Source organism: Microtus ochrogaster, unplaced genomic scaffold (assembly GCF_000317375.1).
Source record: "Microtus ochrogaster isolate Prairie Vole_2 unplaced genomic scaffold, MicOch1.0 UNK12, whole genome shotgun sequence".
Taxonomy (NCBI): Eukaryota; Metazoa; Chordata; class Mammalia; order Rodentia; family Cricetidae; genus Microtus; species Microtus ochrogaster.
The window spans coordinates 5,893,802-5,906,706 of NW_004949110.1; the positions used below are offsets into that span (position 1 = coordinate 5,893,802).

Genomic DNA, 12,905 nt, shown 5'->3' on the forward strand with positions numbered 1-12,905 from the left:
ATCTTTCCAGTTATAGATGTGGGCTCATTCTTGACTCTACTTTTTCGTAGTTCTATGTCAAATTTATCCACATAGCCTGGTTCCATACTTACCTGTAACAGCTCATTCTTTACATAATAAGTAAAGTCTCTCATTTAAAAGCTGTTCAATTTTGTTGAGATTAAAGCAAAGTTTAAAACATGCCATTTTGAAAGTGTACATGATAGTCACAATAAGATACTACTTCACATCCACTAGAATACAGTTCTGAAAACACCTCCAGCAGGTTCAGTTGTCCTGACAGTGACAACTGCACTTCTCTGCCTCAGAGGTGATGTCCTGCAGTTGCATGTGAAGCTTCTTATGAGTGCAGTCATTTTCAGCAGCACCAGTGCTGCTCACTGTGTGCAAGGTAGAAACTCCAGCATCTGTCTTTAGCTTCCTTTCTTCTGTTTATTTCTAGTGTTATTTTCTCTGCCTCTACAGATTTTTATCAGTAAGCCTGAATATCCCCCTTTAAGCCAGGGTGGTTTCTTTTGTTTTGGTAGCCTTTTGTGAGTGTTTTTTAGTTTGTTTATCGTGGGGTTTTTGCTTGCTTGCTTGCTTGCTTGCTTGCTTGCTTGCTTGCTTGCTTGCTTGCTTGCTTTTGACAGGGTCTTATATGGCCTAGGCTGGCCTTGAATTTAATATGTAGCCTATTATTCCTTATGTTTCTTCCTCTCCTTAACAAATGCTGGGGTTAAAGTGTGTACCCCTATATCTAGCCATGCCCAAATTATGAATTACTTGGGTTTATTGAAGTTTTCTCAACATCAGTATGTTAAAATGTTTACTTAAAATTTTTTAAAAAAATTAAAATGCAATAAAACATTTATAGATTATACTCCACAGAAACTATTCTCATTTGGACTCAAAGAAAATTTGGGATATGAGGCTCTCTGTAGTCCTAAGAATTAATATTAGTTACTAATGTCAATTTGTATTTAAGTGGAATAAAAGTGTCAGGGTAACAGGATGTCTGAAAATTGTCCTGGAAACAAATATAAATAACAACAACAACAAAAAAAAAAAACAAGTAAGACAGAAGTCTTATTTCTAGTAAAAATTTCTCATATGCTGTTTATGTATGTTTTTGGCTTTATTTTTTATTATGTTTTCCCCTCTTATTTGATTGGTTTGTTTTTGTTTTTTAATGGATCAACAAAGAAATTGTATGCTGCTATGCATGAACCAGATGGAGTGGCTGGAGTAAGTGCAATTCGAAAAGCAGAGCCATCCCTAAAGGAACAGATCCTTGAACATGAAAGTATTGGCTTGCTGAGGGATGCTACTGCATGTTATGACAGGGCTATTCAGCTAGAACCAGACCAGGTAAGATGATCATTTAAAAGCTGCTAAGTAGGAATGGTAGCAACCTTGGTTTCAAAACTGTTTTTGTCAACACCACAATGTATCTGGAAAATGTTTAATACTGCTATTTAATTTCCAGATCAGTAATATATGAGACTTCTGCTTTATGGTTTCAGAAATTCTTTTCACTATCAAATTCCTATGACTTTAGAAATTCCTCAAATTAGGGCTGTAGAAATAGCTCAGTCAGTAAAGTGATTGCTATGCATGAAGACCTGAGTTCAGTACCCAGAATCCACGTAAAAACATAAGGTGTAGTGGTATGTTCTTGTAACACTAACACTAGGGAGGCTGAGACAGGCAGGTTCTTGGATCTCTCTAGTTAACCAGTCTATCAGACTTGGAGAGCTACAGGGTTTGAGGAACTGATTTCGAAGGGGGGTGGGAGGGAGACCAAACTGTAATTTTATTCAATCTTTTTTTTTTTTTAAAGGGAGGGTGTCATTTAGCTCAGTAGGGCTTCAAACTGTCTTGTCATGAGGTTTGGTATTAATTATTATCTTGACAGAATATGGAATCACCTAGGATATAAGACTTTAGGCATGCCTATAGAGGATTATCTTGATAACTTTAGTTGATGGGTAGGACTATTCCCTGAGGGTTCTTGAACTATATAAGGTGAAGAAAATGTACTGAACAGTACCCCTGAAGGATTGTCTCCTGAATGGCTCCAGATCCCATCAAGTTAGTAATTAACCAAATCTATATTAATAATATCTGTTGACTTATGATGCATAATCTTGAAGCAGGATGTTAAAGATATTGAGTATGTTTACATTCTATGTTTGGTCTAGAATTGGAACAAATTTGGAAAAATAAAATAAATTCAATCTGAAATTATTTTTAGATTTTTTTTCCTGTTACTTTCAGTATATAAGGACATTCATAGTACATGCTGCTGTATAGCCAATCCAGATAGTTTTGCTGAACTAGGAAAAGTAAACATAAGCAGGAATATAGGAAACTAAACTGCTCTTATTGCTTCAGCTATATTTAAAACGAAATTCCTGTCATAAATGTTTTTTTTTTCCTAGATTATTCATTATCATGGTGTAGTGAAGTCCATGTTAGGTCTTGGTCAGCTGTCTACTGTAATCACTCAAGTGAATGGAGTGCATGCTAACAGGTAAGGTTTGATTAAAGAATAGGGACTTTTTGATTAGTGAATTGCATGGGTTTAGGTTCACTAAAGTAATGAAATGAAATATTTTATATGCTTTTATGATGTTGGAGAAAGCACCAAAATTATTATTGTAGGGGCAGGGCTTGAAGGGATAGGCATGCATGTTTGGAGGTCAGAGGACAATGTCGTGGATTACTACTCTCCTTCCACCCTTATGTTGCTTCTGGAATCAAACTGAGGTGTCAAGCTAACACAGTAAATGTCCCTCTCCACTGAGCATTCTTGCTAGCCCTTTTCCTAATTTTTAATATTTTAGTCTCCCAGTTAATAGCTTATAGAGTCATTCTTGAGAATCATTCTTGAATTAGATTGTTCTTTTTGTTTTATTTAGTTTCTCTTTGTAGCCCTGGCTGTCCTTCGATGAGTAGGCTAGCCTCAAACTCAGAGATCCACTTGCCTCCACCTCCTGAGTGCTGACCTCAAAGGTATGTGCCACCACACCCAGTTAATTAGATTATTCTTTAAGGCAGGACCTCTTCAGAGTTCACCTGACTCATACAGATAGTTGACTTCAAAACTCATCCAGGTTCAGACAGTATGTAGTATTAACACTGGTTGTTTTCTATGCTAGAGGTGGAGGAGCAGGAGAAAATTTTTGAGTCATTTTTGAAATACCACTGTAGAATTGATTTTATTTAAAAAGATCCATCGTTATGAAAGCAATCTTCCTAAAGAAAATGGACTTATTGTAGTAAATTGTACATCTCCTATAACAGCAGCAACAACAGAAAGGTTGCTCATGGCAAAGATAAAGGTTAAACACTTCTTTCAGTTAAACTGTTAACTGAGGAAATTATCTCTGCTATTAAAGCTGCTTTCCCTGAGATTAAAAAAAAAATTCTATTTTGTTATACATTCCACATCCCAGCTATTGTAGGTAGGTATATTTGATCCACAAGGAATGGATCTCACTTAATTAGGAAATGCAGATTGTGTTTGTTGTCAGACACTTTGAACAAATTTATTTTCAGTTTCTTTAAGTTAAAATCTGTTATTAGAGGCTGGAGAGATGGCTCAGTAGTTAAGAGCACTGGCTGCTCTTTCAGAGGACCTGGGTTCAATTCCTAGCACCCACATGGCAGCTCACAACTATCTATGACTCCAGTTTCAGGGGACTTGACAGCCTCATGCAGATGTACATGCAGGAAAAACACCAATGCACATAAAATTAAAAAAAAATCTGTAATTAATAAGGTCCTCCATTCAGTCAAGACTGGTGGAGAAATCCACAGAAACAGCTGACACGAACTAATGGGAACTTACTGACTCCAAACTGACAACTGGGAAACCTGCATAGGATGAACCTAGGCCCCCTGACAGTGGGTGGCTTGGGCAGTTTATGGGGCCCCTAGCACTGGACCCATGAGGTATACCTAATGAATGATCTGGCTTTTTGCAGCTTATTTCCTACGAAGATATACCTTGCTCAGCCTAGGCCTAGATGCAGGGTGGGGGGAGGGGCTTAGCCCTGCCTAAACATGGTGACTCCCCATAGGAGGTCTTACTCTTTCTGAGGAGCAGAAGGGAAGTAGGATGAGGGGAAGTTGGGAAGGAGCGGGAAGAGGGGAAGGAAGGGGAACTGGGATTAGTATGTAAAAAAATAAAATTTTATATATATATGTAGAAAATATATATATGGACCTCTATTCTACTTTGTCAGAGACAAATACACTTATTTTAGTTTGATAGTTATCACAGTGGAACTGATGGAGCAATGGGGAAGTTGTACAGACCTGGGGTAATTGCTGCACGCTGTAGTTATCTTTCTGCAAATTGAGAGACCTCATGAGTAAGGGATTACTGGATTTTGAGAGGGGACTTTGTCAGGGCACAAATTGATGTGTCAAGTTCTTTAAAATATTCAGTGTACAATTAGACTTGTTTTTTGTCTGAGACCTAATACATCTCAGTCTTTGGGCTTTGGTCACTTTCATGAAAGGATACTGTATCTTAGTAAAACAAAATGGTCAGCAGGGCCACATAATTTCATTGGGGAAGATCTCTATTTGCATTTAAACAGACTTTTTCTGTGCTTAACCTATACATAATTTCCTTATTTACTTATATTAATAAGTTCTCATATTCTAATCCTCATCATTTGGTACCTTTGGTATAAGGCTTGGCATGATACATCTCTGATACTTTAATAATAATTATATTTTTATCCTGAAATTTTGATACTTTAGCATCTGATGCTAAGCTTTTAAAATTGTTTTGTTAGACTTTTAAATTTTAAATGTTTATTATCTTGCTCTTAGCTTTGTTCTACATTGGTTTTGGAAACTTTAATATTTAGAAATTGAATTATTCTCAGTATACTGCTATTCAGACTTTGGGGACAGGACATTTTTCAACAAGGTCTCATGTAGCCCCAACTGTTTCAAGTTCACTGTGTAGCCATGGATGACCTAAATTTGTGATCCTCTTGCCTTCACCTCCTCTGGGATTATGGCTATGCTGCACCACAGTGGGTTTATATAAACCTAGGGTCTTGTGCATGTTAGGCAAGCACTCTACCAGTTGAGCTCAGTACCAGCCCTATTTGTAAACCTTTAAACTAAAAATTATTAGGCTACTTGTCATATTTTCTTCTTTTGCAGCAGAAAGACCAATAAGGGCTTTTAAGGATAATGGTCCTAGCCCAGCCTGTTACTTTATTCATTTGCTTTCATTGTTGTTTGTTTTTTAAATAAAATGGTTATATATGTACCTTTATGTGATGTTATTAGATAAGGAATCTTTTTTTGTTGTTTTGGTTTGGGTTTTTCAAGACAGGGTTTCTACATGTAATAGTCCTAACTGTTCTGGGTAGACCAGATTTGTAGCACGATTAATAAAAACCCAGAGTTCAAGTTGAAGATCAGAAAAGCAAAGCAGCCAAGCAACTAGAGAGCTCTTACCTCTAAGAAATCCTCAGACTGAAAAAGCAATCCTGCCTCCATGAATCCTCAGAATGAGACTGTCTGAGAGCTGTCTCCTCCCGTCTTATATGCCTCTCTAGTGCTGGGATTAAAGGTGTGCACCACTACAACCTGGCTTCTATGGCAAACCAATGTGGCTACTGGAATTAAAGGCATGCCATCTCTGACTGGTCGGTGAGGCTGACCAGTGTGGCTGTTTTCCTCTCTGATCTTCAGGCAAGCTTTATTAAAATACAAATGAACACTGGCTGGCCTTGAACTCACAGATATCTGTCTACCTCTGCCTCCCATGAGTGCTAGGGTTAAAGGCATGTACCACTACTGCCCAGCTCATTTTCTTAGTTATATATAACATTGAATTTGAATATTGGCTATATGCTAGATTCTTTACCTAGATTTACCTAGAATCTATCTTATAACCAATATTCAAGTTATATAATTTAAAAAAATGAAAAGACTAGCTGCTACCATGCAATTATAACCCAAATATCACTGTTCATCCTAGTGTCACCTAGTTACTAATTGATGAAGGAAGGCTCAGCCCACCATGGGTAGTGCTGTCTCTGGGCAGGTAGACCAAATCAGCATAAAAAAGTTGGCTGAATGTGAGACTGGGAGTAAGCCTTGCTTTTCTTTGGTCTCTTTGTTGTTTATTAAAGCTCCTGTCTTGAGTCCCTTGATGATGGACTGTAATTTGTAAGCCAAGATAAAAACTCTCTCCTCCTCCTCAAGTTGGTTTTGGTCAGTGTTTTATCACAGTAATAGAAAAGCAAACTAGAATAGCTACCCATACCCAATTAATGGGCTATTATCTTCTAAGGATTCTACTTAGCAATCAAGAAAATGTTCCATAACAGGCCACAAGCCAGGCTGATGGGAGCAGTTCCTCAGTTGAGGGTCTCTGTTCTCAGATGTATCAGACTGACAACTAAAGAAGCAAAGACAGCACATGTATATTGCTGTTCCTCAGGAGGTTGAGACAAAAGGATGGTATAATAAGCCCAGGACTTTGGGGCCAACTTTGCTAATTTAATAAGGCCACCTTTTAAGAGACAGAGAATTATATAGTGTAATATTATCTGTGTTTTAATAAATACAGCTTGCCTGAAGATCAGAGGGCAAAGCCAGCCACATTAGTCAGCCATTTAGGCAAGAGAGTGATAGCATACACCTTTAATTCTAGGCAGAAGGATCTCTGTAAATTCAAGGCCACCCTGGGCTACACAAAATTGAATCTGTCTAAAAGAGAAACCTCCCACAAAAGTTACCCCAGTACTTGGGATCACACACCTTTAATCCCAACACTAGGGAAGTGGAGACAGAAACTTTAAATATAAAGGGGACGAGATAGGAATTCAGTCGAGTGTGGAGTCAGGTTGTAGAGAGCATTGCAGGATCGCCCCTTTGACTGAGCTTTGGCAGAGATAAGATCTCTCTAGTGACTTGACTGGGTTCAGTCTCAATGACCCACATGATAAAAGGAGGAACAGCCTGCAGCAAGTTTTTTCCCTCATGGGTGCTCTGTGACACAGATTATATGCACACAAAATAAATAGGTTTTTTTGGGGGAGTTCTTTGTCTGGTTGTTTGGTATTTTGAGACAGAGTTTCACTGTGTATCCCTGATTGGCCTCAAACTCACACCTGGACCTGCCTCCCTGAGTGCTGAGATTAAAGATGTATTCCCTCATGCCCAGCTCAATGAAAACAGTGGAAATGTTCTTCAGCAATTAAGATTTTCTTGGTTGTTTTGTGTAATTATTTTGTATCAGACTAAGAAATATAAATACAATAAATAACTAAAACATCTAAACCTATAAAATATAATGCTACTTTAAATGTAAGTAGATTAAAATGTAGTTGATATGCATTTCTCCTAATAGGTCTGAGTGGACAGATGAATTAAACACATACAGAGTAGAAGCAGCTTGGAAACTGTCACAGTGGGATTTGGTGGAAAATTATTTGGCAGGAGGTAAAGTTACTTCTTAAAATATTAGCAGCTGTAATTTACTATAAATATTACAATTTAGGTAGCTTAGCAACATTCACAATTAACCTTGCCTATTTTATGATTGCCTGTTTAGTTATTTGAAGTAAAGCGAAACCATCTGTTCAGTATTTCTACTGCCCATCTCATAAAATACAGCAAAGCTAGATCCTGGACTCACTCATCACAGCATTTCTTGACTTGTATTTCAGATGGGAAATCTACAACGTGGAGTGTCAGACTAGGACAGCTCCTGTTATCAGCTAAAAAAAGAGATACGACAGCTTTCTATGACACATTGAAACTAGTGAGAGCAGAACAAATTGTACCTCTTTCAGCTGCAAGCTTTGAAAGAGGCTCCTACCAACGAGGATATGAATTTATTGTGAGGTATTTTAAGAATACTACTTTTATGTTCCTCATTTATATGTCACTGGTATAATTTTTATGTGTAAATAATTCTGATAATATCTTTGGTATATTGCTTAACAACACAAATTAGCTCCTATATTCTTTTTAAAATATCCTAACATAATCTCCTTTGTCTACTTATTCATCTGAGACAAAATGATTAAAAAATGCTATACTTGAAGTATTACAGGTTTAAAAAACAAATACAGTTTTTTGTTAGAATTTACTATATTTTATATGGTCTTCTGTAATATCTTGGGGAAACTAGATATTGGATCACTGAATGTGGTTTCATTCTATAGCTACTCTGCTATATTTTTGTGCCTTCAACACAGTCATAGACACTGATTATTATAAAAATGCAGGACATAGTGTGACTATATCATGGCTTCTATGACTATCACTTTACAGGTTTATTTTTACTGTATTTACTGTATCAGGCTCTCTTACATTATTACCAGTATTATATAAATATTTCATATTCATTCATAATGAGTCCATATTTTATTTTCATGTTGGCAGTAAAGTTTGATTTTAGTTTTCATATATTCTTCAGTTTAATTCAGGAATTTTGGTGTGACATCAAGGCACTAAATGTTTTCACTAGAATAAATTGGTGTTTACACTTAGTTTTTTTTTTTTTTTTACTGGTGCCCAATTCAAATTCTTTTTTTTTAATTATTTATTTATTAAAGATTTCCGTCTCTTCCCTGCCACCGCCTCCCGTTTCCCTCCCCTTCCCCCAATAAAGTCCCCCTCCCACCTCAGCCCGAAGAGCAATCAGGGTTCCCTGCCCTGTGGGAAGTCCAAGGAACCCCCACCTCCATCTAGGTCTAGCAAGTTGAGCATCCAAACTGCCTAGGCTCTTAGAAAGCCAGTACGTGCAATAGGATCAGAAACCCATTGCCATTGTTCTTGAGTTCTCAGTAGTCCTCATTGTCCGCTATTTTCAGAGAGTCCGGTTTTATCTACACTTAGTTTTTAATCATAAAAATGTTGCTGTTTATATAGTAAGAAAATATATTAGAAGTTTGATTTTTCATAGCTGAGGTAAAAAGTCCATACTTACTGGGATTGATAAGGGATTGATAAGACTAAATGAGGTAACATTTTAACATGTTCTGTCTGTTTTCAGATTGCACATGCTATGTGAATTGGAGCATAGCATCAAACCACTTTTTAACAAATCTCCAGGTGACAGTTGTTATGAAGATTCTCTGAACTGGGCAGCTCGACTAGAAATGACCCAGAATTCCTATAGAGCCAAGGAGCCTATCCTGGCCCTTCGAAGAGCTTTATTAAGCCTCAACAAAAGGTGGTTCATATTACTTTTTTTAAAAACAAGTCAGTTCTCTTGAATTTAGTATCATGTTTATATTTTCTTGGGTAGTATTTTTCTTTCTACATCTACATTTTCTATTTTCAATACTTATGAATTCATTACATAGTTACATACAAACCTAGACCACAGTAACCAATTTTACCAAGGACTGTAGAGATGGCTCAGTGGTTAAAAAGCACTTGCTGCTCTTGCAGAAAATAAGGATTATGTTCTAGGCACCTCCTTGGTGACTCACAACCATCTGTGACACCAGTTCCAGGGATTCAATACTTCTTCTGGCACACACATAGTAAGCAAGCAAAATACTTATACACATAAAAGTAAATAAATAAATTTTAAGATAAACTGAATTTTAAACCATTTAAAGAAATTTTTAAAGAATCAATTTTATAGCCAAGCATAATGTTGCTTGCCTATAATCTTTGTACTCAAGGCTAGTACAGGAGGGTCTTCTTAAATGTCAGTGAACCTTCTTAGAAGACCTTGTTTCAAAAAAAAGTTAATATAATACATATGTGTGTTTTTATCATTTTAACTTTTATGTAACTAACATATCTTGAGAGATAAATACCAATGCAAGTCAAGAATAAAGTCTTTTGCTGGGATGTTCCTAGTAGAGTACATACCTATCAAGTATTAAACTTTGGGTTTGATTCTCAAATACCAAAAACGAAAGAAAAAAGGGGAAAAAGCCTAGATAGACTTCTAAGATACAAATTAAATAGCATAAAAAACTTTTAAAACCAGTATTTGTTTGTTGTTGCTTTACAAAGTAAGCATTAAAATAGTACACAGAGAAAGTTCTATGTTGAGAAGAACTGTTTAAGTTATTGATATACTTACAGGTGTTCTTTTTCTCCTGTTTTTGCTACATTTTTTTCTTAGGCCAGATTACAATGAAATGGTTGGAGAATGCTGGTTGCAGAGTGCCAGAGTAGCTAGAAAGGCTGGGCACCATCAGACAGCCTACAATGCTCTCCTTAATGCAGGAGAATCACGACTTGCCGAACTGTATGTGGAAAGGGCAAAATGGCTGTGGTCCAAGGTACTGGCCAAGTGAACCTCATCAGAAAATGTTCTGTTGGAATTACATATTTCTATCAACGTTCAGCTGGGGAAACCCTGAGTCCAAATTCAGAACTCTCTTTCTCTGTCCTTTTCTTCATTCTCTACTGTAGTGTAGGTAGGAAGATTGCTTCTATTCTGCAGTCCTCAAATACCTATTTTCAATCCTATGGTAAAGTTCTTTCCATTTTCATCTGAGAGAAATTTCTGAGGAACATTCCAATTCTTACTTTAGTTTACTTTCTGTATATGTAGTAGGTTATCAGTATGTACTTCATAAATGATTGTAGCACTTTCTTACTAGTCGCATTGGGAAACACTCAGTGTTACTGTCAAGATGTACTTCTGTCATCACCTGTCAGGAAGGCTTAGTTTAGGCATAGACACTATCCAACAGCCCCCAGATTCCAGCAATAGAAATAGTAACTTTTTAAATGTATGAACTACTTACTAATTTTATGTCCCATATTTAAATAATAGTCTCTTAGCTTAGAATTTATAGTAGGCATAGCATATTTTGCAGTTGACATTTTGTAGCTATAGGTGATGTCATATGTGATTGTAGAAACTTGGTGGTGACTAAGAGAGGACAGGGAGATGTTTCCTGGACCAGTGTGGAAAGTGGTAATTGAGCCTGTGTTAGATGTCACCAGGTCATTTTATGAGCTAGCATTAGTCTTTGTATTGCCTAAACTCAGCATGTTGGAAATGCAGTCCATTGCCTAATAATAGCTATTTCTCTTCTACCTCTATCCTTTTATCTAAAACAAATCTGGGCTTTACCTAAAATTCTTTCCACATCCAACTTTAAGCTAAATCTTTGCTCTAACTTTTGAAATGTTTCTTGAATCATCTCTCTTTTTCATCCTATTTTAAATACTGCCATTATTTCCAGCCTCTAATAATTCTACAGCCTTCTTATGTATCTCGTGTATTCTCTGTTTATATTTCTGTAGTCTGTAATCTTTGCAAAATACTCTTTGAAACATACTACTTTTTCAAAAGATTCAATACTTGAAAGTATTCTTGTATTTTAGAACGTCTGAACTCTGGAAAGTACACACGGCCGTTTCTGGTTGAGTGCTGTCCTATTCCTTCAGCTTCATTTGTCCGTCTCACAAATGCTTTATATAGATTTCGCCTAAAATGAAGTTACTGGTGCTACTCAAACTTAGGTTGGGGATACATCCCAATAAGTTGAAAATGCCTTTAAGTCAGAAATGCATCTAATATATCAAAACTAACAAATGCTGAAGTTTAACAGTGGTAAAGTAGCAGCCTTCTTATCTTCAGCTTTGCTTTCCCTACTTTCAGTAACCTGAGGTCAACCTATGGCTGAAAATATTAAATGGAAAATCCCAGAAATAGTCATAATTTTTAAATAACTTTCACTACAGTGTATTGTTTAATTATAATTATATTATTAGTGATTGTTACTAATCTCTTATTCATAAATTTAACTTAACTATGGATATATACATAGACACATACATCCATATTTGAGAAAATACTAGAATCTGTAGGGTTTTTACTGTTCACAATTTGAGGCATCCAGTGGAGGTTTTCAAACATCTCTTGTAGAGAAAGAGGACCATACATACTGTTTAAGTATCAGCTGTTTACTTTATCTGTATTGTAGACTGGGAACGATGGCTCATTATCACTGCTTGGTCATAGATCATAATTTAAAGTATTGCTTTGCCAGGTATGGTAGTGTAGGCCTGTAATCATAATACTCAGGAGACAGATGCAAGGGGATCATCATAAGTCAAGGGCAGCCTGGTCTAGATAAAGAGCTCTATGCCAGCCAGTGCCATATAATGACCCCATTCCAAACCCTCAAGCGCCAAAATTAAAAATTGGTGTTTCTGGAACTGAAGAGATGACTAGTAATTAAGAATATTTGTTCTCTTGTAGAAAACATGGGTTTCAGCTACAGCATTCATATCAAGGGGCTCATAACCACCTGTAACTACAGTTTCAGGGCGTCTGATACTCTCTTCTGGCCTTTGAATATACCTCTACATATATGGTGCAAACACACATACTCAAGCCCACACTTGTACACATAGAATAAAATCTAGCTAAAATGCTATTTACTAAATTGCATGCAGAAAAATCCCCCCCCCTTTTTGTTGTTGGTATATTTTTTTGTTTTTTGAGACAGGGTTTCTCTGTAGCTTTGGAACCTGTCCTCTTGTAGACCACCATGCTGTCCTCAAACTCACAGAAATACACCAACCTCTGCCTCCCGAGTGCTGGGATTAAAGGTGTGAGCCACTACTGCCCGGCTAATTTCTACTCATTTTTAAGACCAAATTCAGATTTTTTTTCTGAATCAAAACCAGATTTTAAAAAATTAATTTATTTATATTTTTATGTGTATTGGTGTTTTGCCTGCATGTATATCTATGTGAGGTGTTGTATTCAAGAATTACAGACAGTTGTGAGCTGCCATGTGGGTGCTGACAATTGAACCTGGGACCTCTAGAAGAACAGTCTGTGCTCTTAACCACTGAACCATCTCTCCAACCTCCAGGTTTTTGGGTTTTTTTGGGGGGGGGAGAGGTGTAATCTTTCCTGACTACGGGTTTCTTTTATTTTC

At 36.7% G+C, this 12,905-nt stretch overlaps 1 protein-coding gene across 1 annotated transcript in view; it reads left to right on the forward strand.

The window, feature by feature from the left end:
- The window catches only part of Atr (ATR serine/threonine kinase), a 105,181-nt gene that overhangs the window by 58,688 nt on the left and 33,588 nt on the right, over positions 1-12,905 (forward strand). Inside the window, exons 29-34 of the mRNA XM_013353571.2 lie at positions 1,186-1,350; positions 2,424-2,515; positions 7,376-7,467; positions 7,695-7,872; positions 9,029-9,208; positions 10,121-10,280. Coding sequence (XP_013209025.1) covers positions 1,186-1,350; positions 2,424-2,515; positions 7,376-7,467; positions 7,695-7,872; positions 9,029-9,208; positions 10,121-10,280 — 867 coding nt within the window. The remainder of the gene's footprint in view (positions 1-1,185; positions 1,351-2,423; positions 2,516-7,375; positions 7,468-7,694; positions 7,873-9,028; positions 9,209-10,120; positions 10,281-12,905) is intronic.